Source organism: Pteropus vampyrus, unplaced genomic scaffold, assembly GCF_000151845.1.
Source record: "Pteropus vampyrus isolate Shadow unplaced genomic scaffold, Pvam_2.0 Scaffold301, whole genome shotgun sequence".
Lineage (NCBI taxonomy): Eukaryota > Metazoa > Chordata > Mammalia > Chiroptera > Pteropodidae > Pteropus > Pteropus vampyrus.
In genome coordinates, this window is record NW_011889082.1 from 182,161 (window position 1) to 204,464 (window position 22,304).

General features: G+C 32.5%; 1 protein-coding gene across 5 annotated transcripts in view; it reads right to left on the minus strand.

Moving 5' to 3' along the window:
- The window catches only part of RIC1 (RIC1 homolog, RAB6A GEF complex partner 1), an 89,732-nt gene that overhangs the window by 60,730 nt on the left and 6,698 nt on the right, over nt 1–22,304 (minus strand). For all 5 annotated transcript variants that reach the window (XM_011376639.2, XM_023521274.1, XM_011376641.2 and 2 more), the window contains exon 2: nt 8,364–8,471. In XM_011376639.2, coding sequence (XP_011374941.1) covers nt 8,364–8,471 — 108 coding nt within the window. The remainder of the gene's footprint in view (nt 1–8,363; nt 8,472–22,304) is intronic.

Consider the following 22,304-nt stretch of genomic DNA (forward strand, 5'->3'; position numbering starts at 1 on the left):
AAAAAAAAAAAAAAATAGAGAAGATAATAGAGAGCAGAGGGAAATCAATGAAATAGAAAATTAAAATCACTGAAACTAAAATCTGGGATTTTTTTTTTTAAAGATCAATAAAATTGATAACAAATGCATGTGAGAAAATTATTCAAGAAAACTACCTCTAGTCATACTGACCAGGAAATAAAGATAACTACTATCAGAAATGAGAGAGCTGACATCACTACAGATTCTACAGATATTAAAATAATAAAGGAATACTATGAATAACTTTATATGACAATAAGTTGACAACTTGGATGAAATGGACAAATTCCTTGAAGACACAAACTAACAGTTCACTGAAAAGAAATAAGTATCCTGCATAGGCCTATATCTTTTAAAGAAATTGAAATTTCAATTAAAATTCTAACTACGAAGAAAACTAGCCACAGATGGCATCACTGATGAATTCTACCAAATATTTAAAAAAGAAATAATATCAATTTAACACAATATCTTCTAGAAAACCAAAGAGGAGAGAACACTTCCCATCTCATTTTATGAGGCCAGCATTTTCCTCATACCAAAACCAGACAAAGACATTATAAGAAACCACAGGCCAATATCCCTTATTAACATAGATGTCAAATGTCTAAATAAAATTTTAGCAAATTAAATCTAATAACATATAATTTGGATAATAATGACAAGTAAATGGGGTTAACATTTAAAATGAATAAATGTAATTAATCATATCAAGAAACTAAAAAGGAAAAACTATGATAGTCTCAATAAATGCTGAAAAGGCACTGGCAAAATCCAAATAACACTTCTGATTAAAAACTGTCAGCAAATTTGCAAGAGAGGGGGAAATTCCACAACTTGAAAAAGAGATCTACAAAATACTTATAATAACATCATGCTTAATGGTAAAAGACTGAATGCTTTCCTCCTATTCGACATTGTACTGGACAGTTTAGTAAAATCAGATAAGAAAAGTCAATAAAAGGTATGTCGATTGAAAAGCAAAAAGTCAAACTGTCTTTTGTCATCAACGTCTATGAAGAAAATGTGATGAAATCTACCAAAAAACCCTACTAGAATAAGTGAGTTTAGCATGGTTGCAAGATACAAGGTCAATATAGAAAAATCACCTGCATTTCTAATACTAGTAATGAACAATCAGAAAATTATTGTTTTCAATAGCATCAAAAAAATGAAGTAGGGATAAATATGACAAATGATGTGAAATACCTAGATAATGATAACAAAACACTGCTGGAATTGAAAATATCTAAATAAATGAAATGATATATCTTGTTTATAGGTCTGAAGATTCAGTATTGCCAAGATGACAACTCACTCCAAATGATCCGCAGATTCAACACAATCCCAATCGAAATCTTGGTAGACATTTTTGTTGAAACTGACAAGGTGATTCTAAAATTTGTATGGAAATAAAAGATCCTAGAAAAGTAAAGCAACTTTGAAAACAAAGAAAAAAGTTGGAAAACTAACAGTATGTGACTTCAAAATTATGAAGCGCCAGTAATCAAAATGATGCTGTACTGACATAGACAAATACATCATGGAACAGAATAGAGAATACAAAAAGGGAGATGGATCATAGCAGAAAGGAGGAATTACAAAAGGGTGCAAGAAAACTTGTGGGGATGATAGATCTGTTCACTCTCTTGATTGTAGCGACAGTTTCAAAACTTATCCAATGGTACACTTCAAATATGTGCAGTTTGTTACAACTGTTATCCATTGTACTTCAATAAACTACTTGGAAAAAATAAATGGAAGAAGTGACTGGACTTATAGAGGAAACTTTTGCTCTCTTGAAAAGCTTCTACCATAACATAAAAAAGCCTCATCTAGCCTACTGGAGAATAAAAGGTCACAAAGAAAACCAAGGCGGACAGCTCCCACCAACTACCAGACATGTAACTGAGGGCATCTTAGACTATCAAGAATCAGTGGATTTGTCAGATGACTGTAGCAATATCAGTGATTGCAGGCGAAAACAGTAGAAAAACTGCTTGACCAAACCCAGAGCAAATCACAGAATGAGAGTACACAAGTTATGTTTTTTGAGCCACCAAGAATTGAAGATAATGATTCAATACAGAATAAACATGAAAAATAACAATCCTAACAAAAATAGTATAATTTAAGGAACAGTTAAAGATGCCATGTTATGGAGACAAGAGCAAAATTCAGTGATCCAGGAGAATCACATAATAATCACTTCCAAAAGAGTTTGGTCACAGCAAGACAAAAGGAAAAAACGCGATGAATGGGTACTGTGTACAGTAGTACTGCATTCCTCTGCAACTTGCTATATTCCACTCTATTACAATACTCTGCTTTCAGCTGTTAACTGGTGACTCAATATATGAACATGCTGGGAGGAAAAAAATTACAATGAAACAACAAAAACTCTAAATTAAACTGACACCTTTCCCTTATTCTCAAATAAATTACATTCCAATTCATGTTACACTAACTCTCAGGTTGCGGCAAAACAGACTATACTTCCTTCCATTTAGCTGGGTGTGAAGATGAATATTAAAGGTAGCAGTGGAAAACAAAGTTGGAATGGCAGGTTTAGGCCAGATCATATGAGGCCCTGAATACTAGGATAAGCAGTTTGAACACATTTCAGATACAAATGGAAGCCAATGAAAGGTATTAAATAAGAATAACATAAAAACCATGACTTAGCTATGCATAGTTAAGATGCATTTCAAGTGGACAAAAATATAGCTAAAGTTGGAGTTCCAGGCAATCTAGACAAAATATAAAATAGCCTACACCAAGGTAACAGCGTGAGAATAAAAAGAAGAGGATGGCAGTAGAGACAAGACTTAGCAATATATTGATGTTGAGATGGGAATTAAGAATCCAAGGACTCCAGAGTTGTTTTCCTATTATAAGCAAGGTAACAATAAAAATACTTACAGATACACAAACACATCGATACAGTCTTAAAACTGAGACAGTACTTAAAATTCATTTTAATGTTCCTTGCACCTGGATATCTATTGTCTAAAATTTAGAAAAACATTAAAGATAATTATGGCCTGGTATCAAGTCTATAAAAATGATATTCTACTTCTGATAATGAGATAACATTCTCTCAAACACTATGAACCAATTCTTAAAACGGTAAAGAATTTTCTTTCCCATACTCCATTAAAAAAGTGTCAGTGAGATTTATTTTTAAAGGTACAAATTGATAAAAAGGTGACTATGATTCTGTTGGTGATACAGAAATAAAGTTTTGTATATAACTGACATGTCAGAGTACACAGTGATGATACTTGGGTGGGAAGTTCACACAGTAAGAAAATTACATAGCTAGTTTGGCTTTTACTTAATAATTTGCAGAAAAAGTTATGATGTATTGTTGTACAGATCATACAATTTTATATCTTTGCCTAAACATTCAATCAATGACTTTATAAAATCAAGTTTCAAAGTACCTCCTAGATTCAGCTTTATTTCACAATAGCTAGTAAGATTAAACAACCATGCTAATAGTGAACAGCGGTAAAGCAATATTAGTAAGACTTTAGAACTCTAGAACCAGGCTTCATGGGTTAGAATTCTACCAGGAATGTTATCTAAGGTACACAGTATCTATGTAATCTTGGGTGGATTATTTAATCCCTCTTTGCTCAACTGTACGACAGAAATAATAAAATTACCTATATGTAGAGGAGGGTTACAAAGAATAAATTAATTTTAATACACATAAAGCACTCACAATAGTGCCTAGCACATCGTAGACAACAAAAACCTTTATTGCTGTAACTCTGAATCCTCAAGTAAATAGTTAATTCATAATTAATATACTTCATGGAAGAAGCTAAGAAAATGTACAATACATCTGAGGAAAAGGACCGTCAAAATTAGTAAAGCTTCAGAATCCAATTATACTTTGGTTACCAAGAAAGTTCACTTATCCAGTACCCTTCCATAATATACAATTCTTTAACGTTATTGTCAAATGCACCTTGATAGATTATCTTTTATTATAAATGGTTATTTGCTAAGAAGAGTGATTGCCTTATTAATACAAAAAAAATCAGTGACCTTTCTAAATTATTACCATATAACTAACAATTCTCCATCTGAATTAGTCTACATTATAATGTAAGAAATGAAAAAAAAATAACCTCTTGCAGGCAGAGGCAAATAAAAAGTTGAACAGGAAGAAATAGTATACTTTAAGTTAGCTTCTGGATTCGGGTAAGTTGGAAAGACTGAGCCCACATTCCAAACCTTCTCCTTCTCTCAGAGTACAACTACCAAAACATGTGCTAGATAGGCCTGGGGGATGCTGGTAGAGTCATCAAGATCGCCTGAGTTCTCTTGGGAGAGATTAGGTGCTGAAGGACTAGGCAGAGGGTCCCTTGAGGCTCTGCGCCAAGACCTGGGATTTCAGTTACCTAAATAACCTAAAAAAGTGGAAACCCATGATTCCCCTCAGAAAAGGGCTAAATGTGACTGCTCCAGAAGTGGACCTTGACAGGGCTGCCCACATAACCCTGATGATTTCGGCAAGCCTAGAACAGTGGTTGCACTGGTAAACTGAATTGCTTCCAGACCTCATAGTCTGAAGAAGCCTTCAGCTTAACGTCCTTCTACTCGGCGAAAACAACTGAGAGTAGAGGAGACTCATCCTAAATTTCAACAGAGGATAAGAGTTTATGAGCTGTTTGCCTCTGCAAACTGACATTTTAGCTAACATGTATTGGTTTGCATTACCATGGAGACCCACATGAAACCCTGATCTCTATAGGTGGCTAAGAGAACACAACAAAGGAAAATATAATTTACAGAAAAAGCTCAGTAACTATAATGAAAGACCAAACTAAATAGCTAAAATATATAGATCCTACTAATAAGCCACATAGATGAGAAAGAGGAGTGCAAGTAAACTAAGGAAAAAATATTCAGGACTTTCAGGAAATACTATTAGAACATAAAGAAGACTTTCCAGAGCTAAGTATTTCCTAATTAAAAAATTCAACAGATGAACTGCTAAAGAATAATCCTTTATTGGAACTGAACTTTTTATTCCAGAAGATTAAATAGAAACAATCTCATGATACAGAACATAAAGATAAAAGCATTACTGAAAGTCAATAGAGACTTGGAGGACAAATTCAGGAGGTTTGCAAATAACGAATAAAAAAAAAACCAAGAATACAAGACAGGACAAAACAGTCAATTGTTTTTATTATCTTCTCTTTCCTCTTTACTGGGGTGTAAGGACTGTCTCTAGTTATCCGGTACCTAGCCTTGGGGTGATTAGTGCAGGAGAATAGTGGCACAAAGTATAAAAGCTCCATAATGGAGGTCGTTGGAGGTTTGAGCTATGGATTTGTTGGCTTGTATATGAAAGATACACTAGCAGATGAGTCGTTTACTATCTCTGGGGACTGGCTAGCCCTGAGAGGGGCAGTCTCTAGAGTCAGCAAGGGCCCAAGATGTCAAAGCATCAGAAATAAAGATAAACAAAAAAGGAATAATACAGAGAAAAAAACAACTTTCATAAATTTTATTGTTACCAAATTCTAAATATAATAGTAATGAAAGCTGAGTACTCTTTCCTTGTAATATACATCCATGAAAGATAATGAAATTCTTCTTAAGAGGATAACATTCTGGCTTAATCGGGGTTTAAAGTTAGTGTCCCCTATCATCAAAATTGATTGCCAGGTTTCCTCTACTAATGCTGGTCTGTAATGAGATTTTACCTACTTCATATTTGAAAATGCCTTTTCACACAAGTACTGCCAAATACTGATATCAATCCATGAGCATTTAATTTTAATTGAATAAATGCAGCACTTGGTAGGTAATTATAGAAGTCTACTAGATTCTTCTGTTTGCCTTTTAATATGTTCATACATTGTAGATTAATCACTTCCAGCTGAAGGTTATAGGTTATGTGGAATGCTCCTCATTTGCACAATTAAATAGATTTTGAAATTTGGAAACTTATTTTGCAATTTGCTTCAAGGTCTGAAAAATGGTATAGTTTGAGCTAATAGAATATATCTACTGCTAATTTTCGTTGGAAATAGAGATCTTATTTCTTTTGTCTTAGCTTTTGATAGCAGTATAAATATTAAAAAAAAAAACAGCCTGACATGACTATGATTCAAACAACATCAGCTGTCATCGAAATAACTTTACCATATATAAATTTCATATATAAGCACTGTTTTGCTTTATAGTTTTAGAATGATTCATTAGGTAACATTAACAAATATGCAGCAAAAGCTATCTTTCAAAGTTATTCAGTGTCTAATAAGTGGCTGAGGGTGGTTCTTGAAGTTCAAAAAATTTCTATCTCAGCCCTGAACTCAAAAAATTCACGATAAACCCTTACTACTGACTGCTAAACCATCAAACAGCTGTGGGTTTGGGCAAGTCAGGATATTCAGCTTTTTTCTGACAAAAACTTAAAGTTACCACAGATTTTAAATGCTTACATGTGCATAAGCTTTATAAATCTGTCCAACTAAAGAAGCGTTTTTCTGATCCACACATATTTTTACCATCATAAGTTAAAACACGTCTTCGTGGATTCTACTTCAGGTTTTACTAAATTAGTGTTTTCTCAATTTCTTTGAAAATCTTTACATTTGAAGTTGTTCCACACGTGCAATATCATAGGGAGTAATTCTCAGTCATTTCACACTCTGCACTGACTATTCAAATAAACTGAGCAGTACTATATTTAACATTTGTCAATTCATCAAGAACGAAGCCAACTTACTTTGGTTGCACCTTCATTTTCATTTACTATTTTTTGTGAAGAAATTCTAGTATGATAAGATATTCCCTTTTAAATTTTCTAATTTTTCCAACTATTAATTTCAGTGAGTTGGGAATAGTGGTAATACTTAACTAAGTAAGATAATGTCAACTTATATTGTATTCTTGTAGCTTCACTATAGTAACTGCATAATAAACACAACATTTTGCCATCTAATTCAATATTAAAATAATCCACATGCCAAAGTGCTTTAAAAGCATGATATTCAAAGTCTATTGTTCTTTTGACATAATAGTATTAGTAATAAAATAATACAAATAGCATTAGTAATAAAAATAATATAAAATGTAACAGTATGGAGATATGCATGGCACTTGAAACACTAAATGTATAAATGTGTTACTGTAACTTATAGTGTAGTGAGCAGGAGAGTCAAGAGTGGAACTGCCACATAAGGTCACTGGCAGGACTACTCAAGTCAGCTGTTACAGCCTGAAAGCAACCATAGACAGTAGGTAAATAAATTAGCATTTTCATATACCAAGAAACATTATTTATGAACAATGAAACTTAAATTTCATGTAATTTTCAAGTGTCAAAAATATTATTCCTCTTTGATTTTTTTGAAAGTAGTTTCATAAAACTACTCTTAGTTCATAGTCCATAAACAAACAGGCAACAGGGTAGATCTGGTGAACAGCTGGTAGTCTGTAAGACTCTTGCTGCAGAAAGTGAAAAACTATTCAATATTTTTGACCAGGTGGTGCATTTTCAGATGATTAACCCAATGAATATTATGTAGGATGGACTACCAAAAAACAAAAAACAGATAAGTCAATGTGGTAGTTAAGAGTACAGTAAATGGAATCTGAGTACCTAAGTTTAAATCCCTTCTCTTCGTTATATACTATCTGTGTAACTTTGGATAAAACTTAATTTCTCAGAACCTCAATATACTCATCTATTATGAAGAAGAGTATTATCTACTCCAAAGTGTTGATTTAAAGATTAAATGAGATGATCCATGTAAACTGGTTATAAAAGTACCTACGTATATATTATTGATAATTCAAATTAGGTGATGGTGACAGTTCAAGAGATGACAGAGACAAAACATAAATTGAAAAGGTAAAATTAACCAGATCTATGTATATTAAAGGAAAAGAGAAGAAATGCAGAAATAGATCCAAATGCAGACGAGAATTTAGTATTATATAAACACATAAAGTTTATCATTTTTGTGGGACATCCTTGGGAATGAAGGGCAGGACTTAAATCTGGGAAGACTGCGAATTATAGAGGAAAGCTTAAAAATTGGATTAGAATTCAAGGAAAAAACTGTAAAGTGAGAAGAATAAACAGAAAAGGATATAGACACTACTTTTAGAAATGAGCAGTAGAAGAATTAAGAAGGAAGATATAGTAGGAATAACTGAATAGAAGATTTGATACAGCAATTCCTATCACAGAAGATAAATGCTAATGGGTGTGAAAGATTGAAAGGAAGTCAACGATAAGAATCAAGTTTAAATGCAATCTAATGATTTCATAAGAAAAGACTATTAAAGTTGAAAAATCTACTTACTGACACAGCTATCATTGTACTATCTGGTCTCCATTCGGCTTCCTTGTAGGATCCAAACTGAGAAGATGATTTTGCAGGTTCCTTGTAGGTTACGATTAACACACTAGGCTGGAAAGAAACAGTTATGTTTATTAGTATCTCATAAGAGTATATACAAATTCAAGATTATTTATCATAGAGTATTCTGAAACTATTTTATGAATTCTAAAAATGTAATAAAAGATAACATAATCTAATATTAAACCATCAGCTTTAATTAGTCCAAGCAAATCAACTAAAAAGAACGAGACAGTCTGAATAGGCCTATATCTATTAAAGAAATTGAACTGATAACTAATAACTATCAAAAATCAGAAAGAAACAAGTTCAGATGGGTTCACTGGTGAATTCTACCGAACATTTAAGAAATTATATAAATTCTCTATAATATCTTCTGGAAATAGAAGCAGAGAGAATACTTCCTAAGAGGCCAGCATCAACCTAATACTAACACCAGAGAAAGATATAACAAGAAAATAAAACAACAGTCCAATCTCTCATGAACATAGGTGTAAAAAGTCTCAAAAAAAAAATGTTAGCAAATCTTATCCGAAAGAATTATACAATACAGCTAAGTGTAATTTATTTCCATGTATGCAAGGATGGATCAACATTTGAATATTAATGTAATCTATCACATTAAGAGGCTAAATAAGAAAAATCACATGATCCTATCAATAGATGTAGAAAAATAATTTAATAAAACCCAACACCCATTCATGATAAAAACTCTTAGCAAACTAGGAATAGAGGGGAATTTCCTCAACTTGACAAACAACACCTACAAAAAAAACTACAACTAACATACTTGCTGGTAAGCAACAAGCTCTCCTGCTAAGATCAAAACAAGAGAAGGTCATCCCCTCTCACCACTCTTTTTCAAAATCATACTGGAAATCTTACCTAATGCATGCAGTAAGACAAGAAAAGGAAATAAAAGATATACACATTGGGAAGAAAAAAATACAACTGCCTTTGTTCACAGATAACACAACTGGCTCTACAGAAAATTTAAAAGAACCAGCTTAAAAAAACTTGTGGAAATAAGCGATTATAGAAAGGTTGTAGAATACAATGTTAATATATAAAAATCTATTGCTTTCCTACATACTAGCAATTAACAAGTGGAATTTGGAATTAAAACCACTATACCATTTGCATTAGTAACAAAAAATAAATAAGTCTAACAAAATATGTATGAGAGCTACACGAGGAAAAATACTAAATTTTGATTTACAAAAAGACCTAAATAGGAAGATATTCTAAGTTCATCGATAGAAAGGCTCAACACTGCCAAGTTGTCAGTTCTTCCCAACTTGATTCACAAAGTCAACACAATCTCTATCAAAATCACAGCAAATTATTTCAGAGATAGCAGCAGACTGATTCTAAAGACTAGATGGAAAGGCAAAATATCCACAATTTCCTACTCAATATTGAAGGATAAGAACTAAGTTGAAGGACTGACATCCAACTTCAAGACTTCTTATATACAATAATGAAGGCAGAGTGGTATTGGCAAACAAATAGAAAATAGACCAATGTAACAGTAGAGAGCCCAGAAAAATACCCACATAAATCAAGTGATCTTTAATGAAGGAACAAAGGCAACCCAATGGAGAACAGAAGGTCTTTTCAACAAATGGTGCTGGAATAACTGGACATCCAGTTTCTGGCACTACAACAAGACAGTCTACAGGGTCATACAGTACTTTTGCTGTCCTTGCCCTAGAATTAGCCATTTTTCCAGGGACTCCTGTTTCATTTTATTAGAGAATAGTATTTAGAAAACAAGATGCTTATTGCTAGTGTGGTGTCAACTGCTTTTAAGTCCTCTCAGCGAGCATGGTAGAAAATATTATGTACCTATACTAACCTATATACACACACCTATCTCTATATATTTCTTTATATATATGCAAGTTTTTACATACAGAAAAATATGACTATAATCAAACACAGAGTGGTTCACTCTAGTCTTCTCCTTATTTGTAACTTTGTCTGACAGTGAGAAACCTGGTATCATTTCATACAACTAATTTAGTGCTTTGTTCAGTCCTACAATATACATAGAATAGTTTGGAATTGCTAACTATTATCCCTATAAAAAACTAATTTACCAACTAGAATAATTTTTATGGATAGTTTCTTTTACTTTAGCTTTGGAATAATCATTTCAAGCGCTGTTATCCAAAGTTATACAGGCGATCTCCTTAAAGCTTTCTTTAATCTCTTAAAAGTGAAATACAAAAGTTTCTAAGAGGCTAACAATGCTACAAACAGAGGACTGGCTCCTGTCTTGCCAATCTTGGAAGATTGAGCATAATCTCACCATCTGGGAAAGAACAGAGACAATGGCTTAGACTGGTAGCAAATGAGCATAATCTCACCATCTGGGAAAGAACAGAGACAATGGCTTAGACTGGTAGTCAACACAGCTCCTCCCCATAGCTCAGCAAAGAATGAACAGAAGGAAAATTCCAGCTCACAGCTTTTTCCTGGGAAAATAAAGAGTTGGTCCACATGTCCAATTGAACAACTTCTACTGGGGCTACCCGAAGTAATGGCTTCTGTCTTGCCTGTCTCAGAGAGCTGACGGGACCTAGAAAAAAATCTAGCTGACTGGGGCTAGTGAGAATAGAAACAAAGATTTAGCTAGACAGTTGCCACAGCCCCTTCCTCTGGCTTAGCACAGAGCAAGACGACAATAAATCCCAGCTCCCAACTTATCCCTGAGGAGGGAAACAGTCCACACCTGCAATGTCCAAAATTTCTGGGAACTATCTAAAGGTGTGTTTGGGGGAGGTCTGTCTTGCCTTTCATGGCGGCATTAATAAGACCTGGCATAATCTAGCCAGCAGAGAGCTAGTGAAAACAGAAAGGTTTAGGTTGGCAGCTGACACAGGCCTGCCCCTGCCTCAGAGCATGTGGACAAAAAAACCCATACAAAACAAAACAAAAAAAAACCTCTGCTCCCTAGGGAGGAAAAGAGTTGGAACTAACTTTTCAAGGGGCCACCTGATGAACTACTCCTTCAGTCTCACCTGCTGAAGTGCACTGAGGGAAACCACCATACCCTAGACACCTGGGGGCTGCAAAGAACAAAGGAAGCATAAAGTTTCAGAGACTAGCAGATTTCTCTGGCATGGCTGACTGGTGGGGGCCTTTGAATATATGAGGCCATTTTGCAAAGACTGCCAGAGGTGGCTGCTTTTTCTAACACACAGTCACCAACACAGAGAGTTAATAAAGATGAAGAAACGAGCAAATATGTTTCAAACAAAGAAGATAAATCTCCGAAACAGACCCTAATGAAACAGAGATACATGATTTACCAGACAGATAATTCGAAGTAACCATTAGAAAGATGTTCACTAGGGTTAACAGAACAATGGATGAACAAAGAGGAATTTCAACAGAGACAGAAAATATATTTTTTAAAAAGTGCCAAACAGAATTCATGGAGCTAAAGAATAACTGAAAAAATTTACTAGAGAGGTTTAACAAAAGACTAGATCAAGCAAAAAAAGAATCAGCAAACTGTAAGAAAGGTCTTAGAAATCATTCAATCACGAGAGAAAACTTAAGGGACTATATGGGACACCAACAAGAAGACCAATATACATATAGAAGAGAGAAATTACCAGAAAGCTTATTCAAAGAAATAACAGCTGAAAAATCTGAAGAAAATGGATATCTAGATCAAAGAAGCCCAAAGAACCTCAAAGAAAAGGAACTCAAAGAATTCACAGAGAGAAATTATAACCAAACTGTCAAAAGTAAAAGCAAAGAGAATATGTTGAAAGCAAAAGAAAAAGGCAACTTTTCAAGCACAAGGAACTGCCATGAGACTATAAGTGGATCTCTCAGCAGAAACCTTGAAGGCCAGAGGGAGTGGAGTGATAATATTCAAAATGCTAAAAGAAAAAACTGCCAACCAAGAATATTATAATTGTCCTTCAAATATGAAGGATAGTCTTTCCCAAACAAATGAAAGCTGAGAAAGTTTATTACCACTAGACCTACATACCAGAAATACTAAAGGGAGTTCTGTATGTTGAAATGAAAGGTCACTAAACAGCAACACAATAGCAAAAAAAAAAAAAAAGTATAAAATTGGTTGGTATAGGTAAATATATAGACAAATACAGAATACTGTGAAAAGAAAAAGTATTAAAAAAATCTAAAAAATGTTAATAGATGCAGAACATAAATATCTGTAAATTGTGATGATAAAGTGTGGGGGAAGAGCGTTGAGTGTTGGTATGCTGTTTAACTGAAGTTGTTTTCATCTTAAAAACTGTTAAAATCTGTATTTTATGTAAGCTCCATGGTAACCACAAGGAAAATATCTGTAGAAGTTACACAAAAAAGAGAAACAAAACTCCAATACAAAATATCAACAAAACATAAGGGAAGACAGCAAGACAAGAAAAGATGGACATAAGAATTATAAGACTAAAAGAAAACAACAAAATGGCTAAAGTAAATCCTTTCCTATCAATAATTAAGGGTAAATAGATTAAACTCCCCAATCAAAAGACAAAGGCTGACTGAATGAATTTTAAAAATGTCACAATTATTGCTGTCTATAAGAAACTCACTTTGCCTTTGTAAGGACATACATTGAAAATAAAAGGATGCAAAAGATATTCCATGCAAATGGTAAACAAAAGAGAGCAGAGGTGGCTAAACTTATATCAGACAAAATAAACTTTAAGTCAAAAACTGTCACAAGAAATAAAGACAAAAATTGTAAAGGGCAAATTCCCCAGGAAGAAATAATAATACTAATAATACCTAAATAATAATAATATCTAATATGTATGTTTGGCATATATATTTATAATTATTATTTCTTAAATTGATAAAGAAAACATTGACAGAACTGAATGGAAAAGTAAACAGCAATACAATAATAGTAGGACACTTCAATATCCTTTCAATGATGGATAGAACACTCAGACAGAAAATCTATAAGAAAACTGAGGACTTGAACAATATGATATACTCAAATGAACCTAACAGATATGTATAAAACATTCCAAAAACAGGGGCAGAATATACATTCTTCTCAAATGTACATGGAACATTTACCAAGATAGATGACATGTTAGGTCACAAAAAGTCTTAACAAATTTAAGACTGAAATACCAACTATCTTTTCTGACCACAATGGAATGAAATTAGAAATCAATAGGGAAAGGAAGACTCGAAAATTTACAAATATGTGGAAATTAAGCATGCTCTTGAACAACAAATGGGTCAAAGAAATCAAAAGGAAAATTAGAAAATATCTTGAAACAAACAACTAAAATACAACATACCAAAACTTATGCAGCAAAAGCACTAGTAAGAAGGATGCTTATAATGATAAATTCCTACATTTAAAAAAGATCTCAAATCAACCTGATTTTATACCTCAAGAAACTAGAAAAAGAACAAACTAAGTCCAAAATTAAGTAATAAAGACTAGAGCAGAAATGAGTGAAACAGAGAATAATAAAATAGAAAAAATAACAGTGGGTTTTAAAAAAATGAACAAAATTGATAAATCTTCAGCCTGACTTACTAAGAAACAGAAAACTCAAAATCAGAAATTAAAGAGGAGATATTATAACTGATATCACAGAAATACAAAGAATCATAAAAGGTGACTAGGAACAACTGCACTCCAATAAATTGGATAACCTAAAAGAAATGGATAAATTCTTAGAAATATACAACGTACAAAGACTGACTCATGAAGAGAAATTCTGAAGAGACCTATAACTAGTATGGAGATTAAATCAGTAATCAAAAACCTCCCAACAACAACAAAAAAAAGCCCAGGGCCAGAAGGCTTCACTGGTAAATTCCATCTAACATTTAAAGAATTAATGCCAATCCTTCTCAAATTCTTCCAAAATACTGGACAGGGATACTTCCAACTTATTTTATGAGGCCTGCATTACCCTGACACCAAAGCCAGACAAATATACCACTAGAAAAGAAAACCACAGGTCAATATTCCTGGATGAATATAGTTGCAAAAATCCTCAACAGAATACTAGAAGGCACACTAAAAGGATCATACACAACAACCAAGTCTGATTTATCGTAGGATGCAAAGATGGGTCAATTAAGAAAATCAATTAATGTGATACATTACATTAACAGAATAAAGAATAAAAATCACATGATGTTCTCTAAAAGATGCAGAAAATTCAACACCCTTTCATGATAAAAACTCTCAAAAAACTAGAAGGAAAGTACCTCAACATAAAAATAAAGGCTATGTATAAGACCCACAGCTAAGTCATACCCAATAGTGAAAAATTCAGTTTATTCTCTAAGACCAGGAACAAGGCAAGAATGCCTACTCTTATCATTTCTATTCAGCATAGTACCGGAAGTCTTAGTCAGAGCAATTAGGCAAGAAAAAGAAATAAAAGGCATCCAAATCAGAAAGGAAGAAGTAAAATTCTTCCTGTTTGCAAACAACATAATCTAATATAAGGAAAACACTAGACTCCATTAAGAAAAGAAAACCTCTTAGAACTAATGAATTCAAATGATACAAAATTAACATACAAAAATCAATTGCATTTCTTCACACTTAACAGTGAACAATTTGAAAAGGAAATCAGAAAAACAATTCTATTTACAATAACAGCAAAAATAATAAAATGTTAAGGGTTAAATAACTATAGAGGTGAAAGACATGTACACTAAAACTACAAAATACTAACTAATTAAAGAAATTTTAAGAGAGACAAATGGAAAGACATCCTATGTTTATGCAATGGAAGACTTCATATTGTTAAAATGTCCCTACAACCCAAAGTAATCTGCAAATTCAAAACAATCCCTATCAAAATCAGAATGGTATTTTTATAGATATAAAAAAATTCTTTTAATTCATATGGAACGAAAGACTCCAAAAAGCCAAATCAATCATAAGAAAGAACAACAAAGCTGTAGGCATTACACTTCTTGATTTCTAAACACATAAATACTCATTTAATGTCAACAGGGTTTGCAACTTTAAGTGAAATAACGTATAACAAAACCAATTTTACTACAGGCTAATTGATATAAACAAGAGTTAAGTTCTGAGGGCATCTTATAAACATTATAAGAAAATGATGTTATTTAAGGACCTTTTGTGTATTACAAAGCTACAATAATTAAAACAGTACAGAATTGGCATAAAGACATAAACCAGTAAAACAGAGAGCCTAGAAATAAATCCATACATACATGGTCAACTGATGTTCAACAAGGGTTCCAAGTATACGATATGGACAGAGTATAGTCTCTAACAGATGGTGTTGGAAAAATTGGACAGTCACATGCAAAAGAATAAAATTGGATCTTTATCCAACAGTCTACACAAAAATTAATTCAAAATGGATTAGACTTAAAAGTACAAACCGAAACCGTAAAATTCCTAAAAGATATCATAAAGAAAAGCCTTATGACATTGGTCTTGGTGATGATTTCATGTATATAACACCAAAGCACTTGCAATGAAAGCAAAAATAAACCAGTGGAACTATAGCAAACTAAAAAACTTCTGCACAGCAAAGGAAACATCAATTGAGTGAAAAGGCAAACCTACAGGATGGTAGAAAATATCTGCAAACCACATATCTGATAATGAATTTATAAAATATATAAGAAACTTCTATAACTCAATAGCAATAAAACTAACAACCAATTAAAAAATAGGCCAAAGACTTAAATGGACATATCTCCAAAGACGACATAGAAATGGCTGATAGGTATATGAAAAAATGCTCAATGTCACTAATCACAGAAATGAAAATCAACCACACATGTAGTCTTCTATGATGGGGAGAAACTAGAACCCTTGCACATTGTTAGAAATGTAACATGATGCAGCCAGTATGGAAAAAGAGGTTCCTAAAAAAATTAAAAATAAAACTACTATATGAATCCTACTTCCGAGTATTCATCCAAAGAACTGAAATAAGGATCTGGAAGAGATACTGGCACTCTTACATTCATTACAGCACTATTCACAACCACCAAGATATGGCAACAGCCCATATGTCCATTGTTGGTAAATGAGTAAAGAAAAATATTGATATATCCATAAACAGAATAGTTACTATTCAGCATTAAAAAATAAATAAATTCTGCAATATGAGGCCACATGGCTGAACCTTTAGGACATTTACTACATGAAATAAGCCATTTACACAAGGATGATTCCATTTATAAGAGGTATCTAAAATAGTCAAATTCATAGAATCAAAGAGTGAAATGGTGGTTGACAGAAGCTGGGGGAAGAGAGAAATGGGGAGTTGCTAATCAATGGGCATAAAGTTTCAGTTAAGCAAGATGAATAAGTTCTGGAGATCTACTGTACAACATTGTACTTGCAATTAACAATATTATATTGTACACTTAAAATTTTTAAGACAGTAAACCTATGTTGTTTGTATCAATAAAACAAAATTTAGGAAAAAAACCTTTTTCATGTTAACACAAGTAACATTTAAAAATAATCCTACTTCTAAAACAAGAAGAGAAAATAGTGAGAAAGTGAAACTATTTTACAACTTTTTAAAGCCTGGTATAATAGACTATGGCTGGTTTCTCACATCTACTACATTCAGTCTGTTGTAGTTCAGACACGCTCTTTTAATCAAAATATAAAGAAAACTCAGTGTTATACAAATTTAGAGTTGGACTTTTAAAATAATGGCAAGTGTTCTTTGATATTACACCAAAACTTGAAAAGGGAGAGTTTCTTAAAGATTAGTTGTAGTATTATCAATAAAGTTAAAAAAAAAAAAAAGTACCTAGGACAGTATTTGCAACTGATGAAGAAAAATCTAATTAAGGAGACTATTAGGAATTTATTTTAACAATCTATAAAAGAAACCTGCATCTGAAAAGGAAATTAGAATAGCAAAACTTTTTAAAAGAACATAGTTGGAGGACTTACATTACCTGACTTTAAGAGCTATTACAAAGTTATAGTAATCAATGATCTCGGAAGCTAAGCAGGGTCAAGCCTGATTAGTACTTGGATGGGAGACCACTTAGGAAGACCAGGTGCTGTAGGCGTAAAAAAAATTAAAAAAAAAAATAAGGGATTGTAAGCTGACAAGGTCCTTGCAATCTGTGAGGTCAACCAAGGGTTGCCTCACCTAAAAAAAAAAAAAAAAAAGTTATAGTAATCAAGACAGCATGGTATGGGCATTGAGACAAAGAGAAGAGAGTTCATAAATTTCTCTAAGTCTAATGGAAGGAGATCCTTCAATAGAGGAAGGATCTCTTCTCAACAAATGGTGCTGAAAACAACAGGATAGCCATATGAAGAAAAAGAACTTTGATCCATTCTTTGTGCCATATAAAAATATTAATTCACAAGGTAGATCCATAAATGTTCAGGAATATAGGAGAAAATCTTTTTATGACCTGGGGCTAGGCAAAGGTTTCTTAAGTAAAACATAAAAATAATGATTCCCCCCCAAAAAAACAAAATTGACAAATTGATCCTTATAAAAATTAAATATTTCTCTTTAAAAGATACTGTTAAAAATAAAGACATGCAACAGACTGGAAATAATATTTGTACATTACTTATTTGCATCAATGATGTGTACCCAGAAAATACAAAGAATTCTTAAAACTCAAAGAAAGTAAACTGCCAAAATAAAAGTAAAAAATTCCAACAAAATAATTACAGTATTGGAATTTAACAAATAAGTATCTGTGAAACCACAGTGATATCAGTAAACGACATAAATAAAAGTGAAAGGACAACTCTTGCTTACATTAAATTTCAATTAATAAATGTAGAAGGAAAAAGGAATATTAGAGAATTATTATTAGGTGAACACCACATAGTAATAGCTGCAGACAAATTCAAGTGTTGAATGCTAAAATGAGTGAGCAAAAGTTTCAGGAAAAACAGGATACACACAGTATCTCCCTCAAGTTACTTAACTACAAAAGAAAGTCAGTAACTTCACAGTGGCGACCAATTAAGCAAGTAATCAAGGTAAACATCACTGATAATAATATAGAAGAACATCATTAACTTTTTCATATGATACAATGGGGAACAACAGTTTTGTGGTATTTCTGCCAAAAATACATACGCTCATTCCATTCATGAGATAATCAAATAAACCCAAACTGATGGATTCTACAAAATAACTAACGGATCAGTACCTCTTCAAAAAGATCAGGGATATAAAAGACAAGGAAAAACTGAGGAACTGTTGCAGAATGGAAAAGACTAAGAAATAACTAGAACAGAAAAAGAACATGACTAAAAAATTGGAGAAAATATTAATAAGATCTATGCTTTAGTTAATAATATTGTACCAACGTTAATTTCCTCTTCATAATTATGCTAAGTGAAGATGCACAACAACAAAAAACATGCTATACAATTCCATTTATATAAAATTCTAGAAAATGCAAACCAATCTATAGTGAGAGTCAGCAAGCAGCTGAGTGCCTAGAGATGCGAGGGCAGTGAGAAGCAACTATGAAGAGGCAAGAGGAAACATTTTGGGGTAATGGATATGTTCATCATCATGATTATGGTGATAGTTCGATGGGGGTATGCATCTCAAACCTAATCAAATTTATACTGTGAACATGTGCAAATTATATTATGTCAACTGTATCTCAGAAAAGCTGTTTAAAAGTTTAGAACAAGTTACCTTAGATAATCTTTTGAAGAACTCATTAAAGGAAGAAAAACATAGTTAGGGAGACCCATTTAGAACATTGTAAAAGCCTCACAAAGATAAACTATGACAGAAGGTGAGAGGAACTGTAAGACAGAAATAATAAAAACAGTTGTAATTTGCTCAGCAACAAAAATACATACACATAAATACAAGTTAGAGAAAATTGTTTATTTTTGATAATTTTGGTATCATTGACCTGTTTATTTGAAAGATAATTTTTAAATGTTAGTGACAAAGATTTTTTAATATTGGTGACAATTCAACCGGAAAAGGGGCTTTATAAAAAGGTTTTATTGTCATCATCAGCAAAAACTTGCCTACTGAATAAAGGTAAAAAAAAAAAATGAACAGTGACAATATTTTATCACTAATTTAAAACTATAGTATGTTTTAGTATTTACTAATTTTTCATTTCTAAATATTCCAATATTTATATATTTTATAAATTTTTCATTTCTAAAAATGAATAACTTCTCTAATTCGGAAGTCAGAAAGCATACCAAATCTGAGATTTTTATTCTGCTTGCACCCATATAGAAACAAAGGAACAATGTACAATAATGTGGGCTTATGAAACTGCTAAGTTTTTATGTAAAGGAGACAACTAGTGGTCTTCAGCCACACCTTTAGTGCCTTGCATTTTGCACAAATGTTAATACTGACTCCGTAAATCGCAGAAATCAACATGTTTAAAGGCCCGCAATTAATTACTGACTGAAAACAAATTTTTCTAGGAGGCAATTTTACTCATTATAGCACTGCTTTTGCTTTTTAAATACATGTATATCTAAAGAAGTCTATGAGATATTTCCTCATAATGAAAGGCAATATAGAAAACAGGACCTCAAGGTTATGCATGAATCTTTTTGTATAATATTTCTTACTATTAAGACAGACATTCTTACTGTTACATCAACTAATATACTAAATTTTAGTGAACTCAGATAAACTATGGAATTTGGGTGTATTGGGAAAGGTTATCAAGAACACATTACCGTCTGTCTGACCTACGAGCTGGACTCACTCCCCATTTTCTCCCCTGTGCTTTGGAATGTGAATTCCACTGGCCTTTCCTGTCCAAGAAGTTGTTCCAAAGATACAGCCTTGAGACAGAAATGTGTTGTTGAGACTATCTGGACTAAGTAAGTGACAGACCCAGTTAAGGCCCCCTGGTTATGTGACTGAATCCAGTTAGGGCTTTTATACAGACTTTTAAGATTTGATGGGCAGATGTGAAAATCTACTCATCTTTTGGACACCCAAAACAAGCTGCATAAGTTCCCTTTCTTATTAAACCTGCCACCTATCCATCTAGAGTTGTATGCCTTTTTCCTCAGTCTCTCTCTGCCCACTGTGAATGGGAGCCAGTTTCATATTACACCCAGGAAGCTTTCTAGGTTTCAACCCAATAGGCTTATCATGATGTGTCAATGTAGATTCATTCTTGGTTAAAAAAAAAAAAAAAAAAAAAAAACCATTCCGACGAGTGATATTGCTAATGGGGGAAGCTATGCATGTGTACAGGGTGGGATCTATATGCACTTTCCTCTCAATTTTGCTGTAAGCCTAAAACTGCTTTAAAAAAAAAGGTAAAAAAGAAAAAAGTTCTGAAATATAGCTAAAGCAAGTGCTTAGAAGAAAATGTAGAGCTTGAAATGCATATATTTCTTAAAAATTGTCTCAAATTAATAATCTAAACTTCCAACCTAGCAAAAGTAAAACAAACTCAAAGCAAGCAGGAGGAAAATAATTATTAAACAAAAAATAAAACAAAAAATTAAGAGGCTAAGACCAGTAAAACTAAAATTTGGTTCACTGAAAAAAATCTAGAAAATTGGTAAAATTTTAGCTAGACTGATGAGGGGAGTCCCTTGAGATTCCATATTAATTTTAGGATGGGTTTTTATATTTCAGCAAAAAAACACCATTGGGATTGCGCTGAATCTGTAGATCGCTCTGGCATCTTAAGCATATTAAATCTTCCAATCCATGAACACAGGATCACTTTCCATTTATTTGAGATTTAATTTCTTTTAGTAACATTCTGTAGTTTCAAACATATGTCTTTCACCTCCTTAGTTAAGTTTAATCCTAAATATTTTATTCTTTTTGATGTTATTATAAATGGAACTGTCTTCTTGATTTCATTTTTGGATATTCATTGTTATTGTACAGAAATGCTGTACAATATATGATCTTGTGTGTTAATTTTATCCCCTGAAAATCCAAGCACCATTTTCTATGAGTAGAAAGTGACAAGATAATCCTAAAACCTATACAAAAATTCAATGGATCTAGAATAGATAAAATAATTTTAATCTTAAAAATAATTTTAAGAATAGATAAAATAATTTAACAAAAACAAAAATGACTTTCACCACCCAATTTCTAAACTCACTATAAAAGCTACAGTGTGATTTCTGTATGATGACAGACATATTGATCAACAGAAGAAAACAGAAAATACAAAAAAAAAAAAGCCCTTATATTTACGGTCAATTGGTTTTTGACAAAGGTGCCAATGCAATTAAGCAGTGAAAAAGAGTCCAAGAAATGGTGCTAAAACACACATGAACAAAAATTAGGTTTTTACCTCACAACATACGTAAAAATCAACTCAAACTGGATGACAGACCTACAGATAAGAGTTAAACTATAAAACTTATAAAACATAAAAAATACTTATGACCTTGGTCAAAATTTTCTTAGATAAGATACAAAAAGCATGATTCAATAAAAAAATAAGTTAGACTTCATCAAAATTAAACTTTTGCTCTCCAAAAGTTACCATTAAGAAACTGAAATGATAAACCACAACTGCGATAAAATATATGCAAATTATATCTGATAAAGACCTATATCCAGAGTATATAAAGAACTTATAACTCAATAACACAAACAGTCCAATTTAAAAAAAATGGACAAAGGATATGAATAGACATTTCACCAAATAAAGTATACAAAGGCTTATTTAATAAGCACAGGAAAAGATGCTAAACATTATTAGTCATTAGAAAAACACAAATTACAGCCACATTGCCATACAATTACGAGTCCACTAAAATGGCTATAATAAAAAAGGCTGACAATAACAAGTGTTGGAATAGATGCAGAGATACAGAAACTTTGCAATTCCATTCCTAGGTATCTCCCCACAATAAATGACAATATATATTCA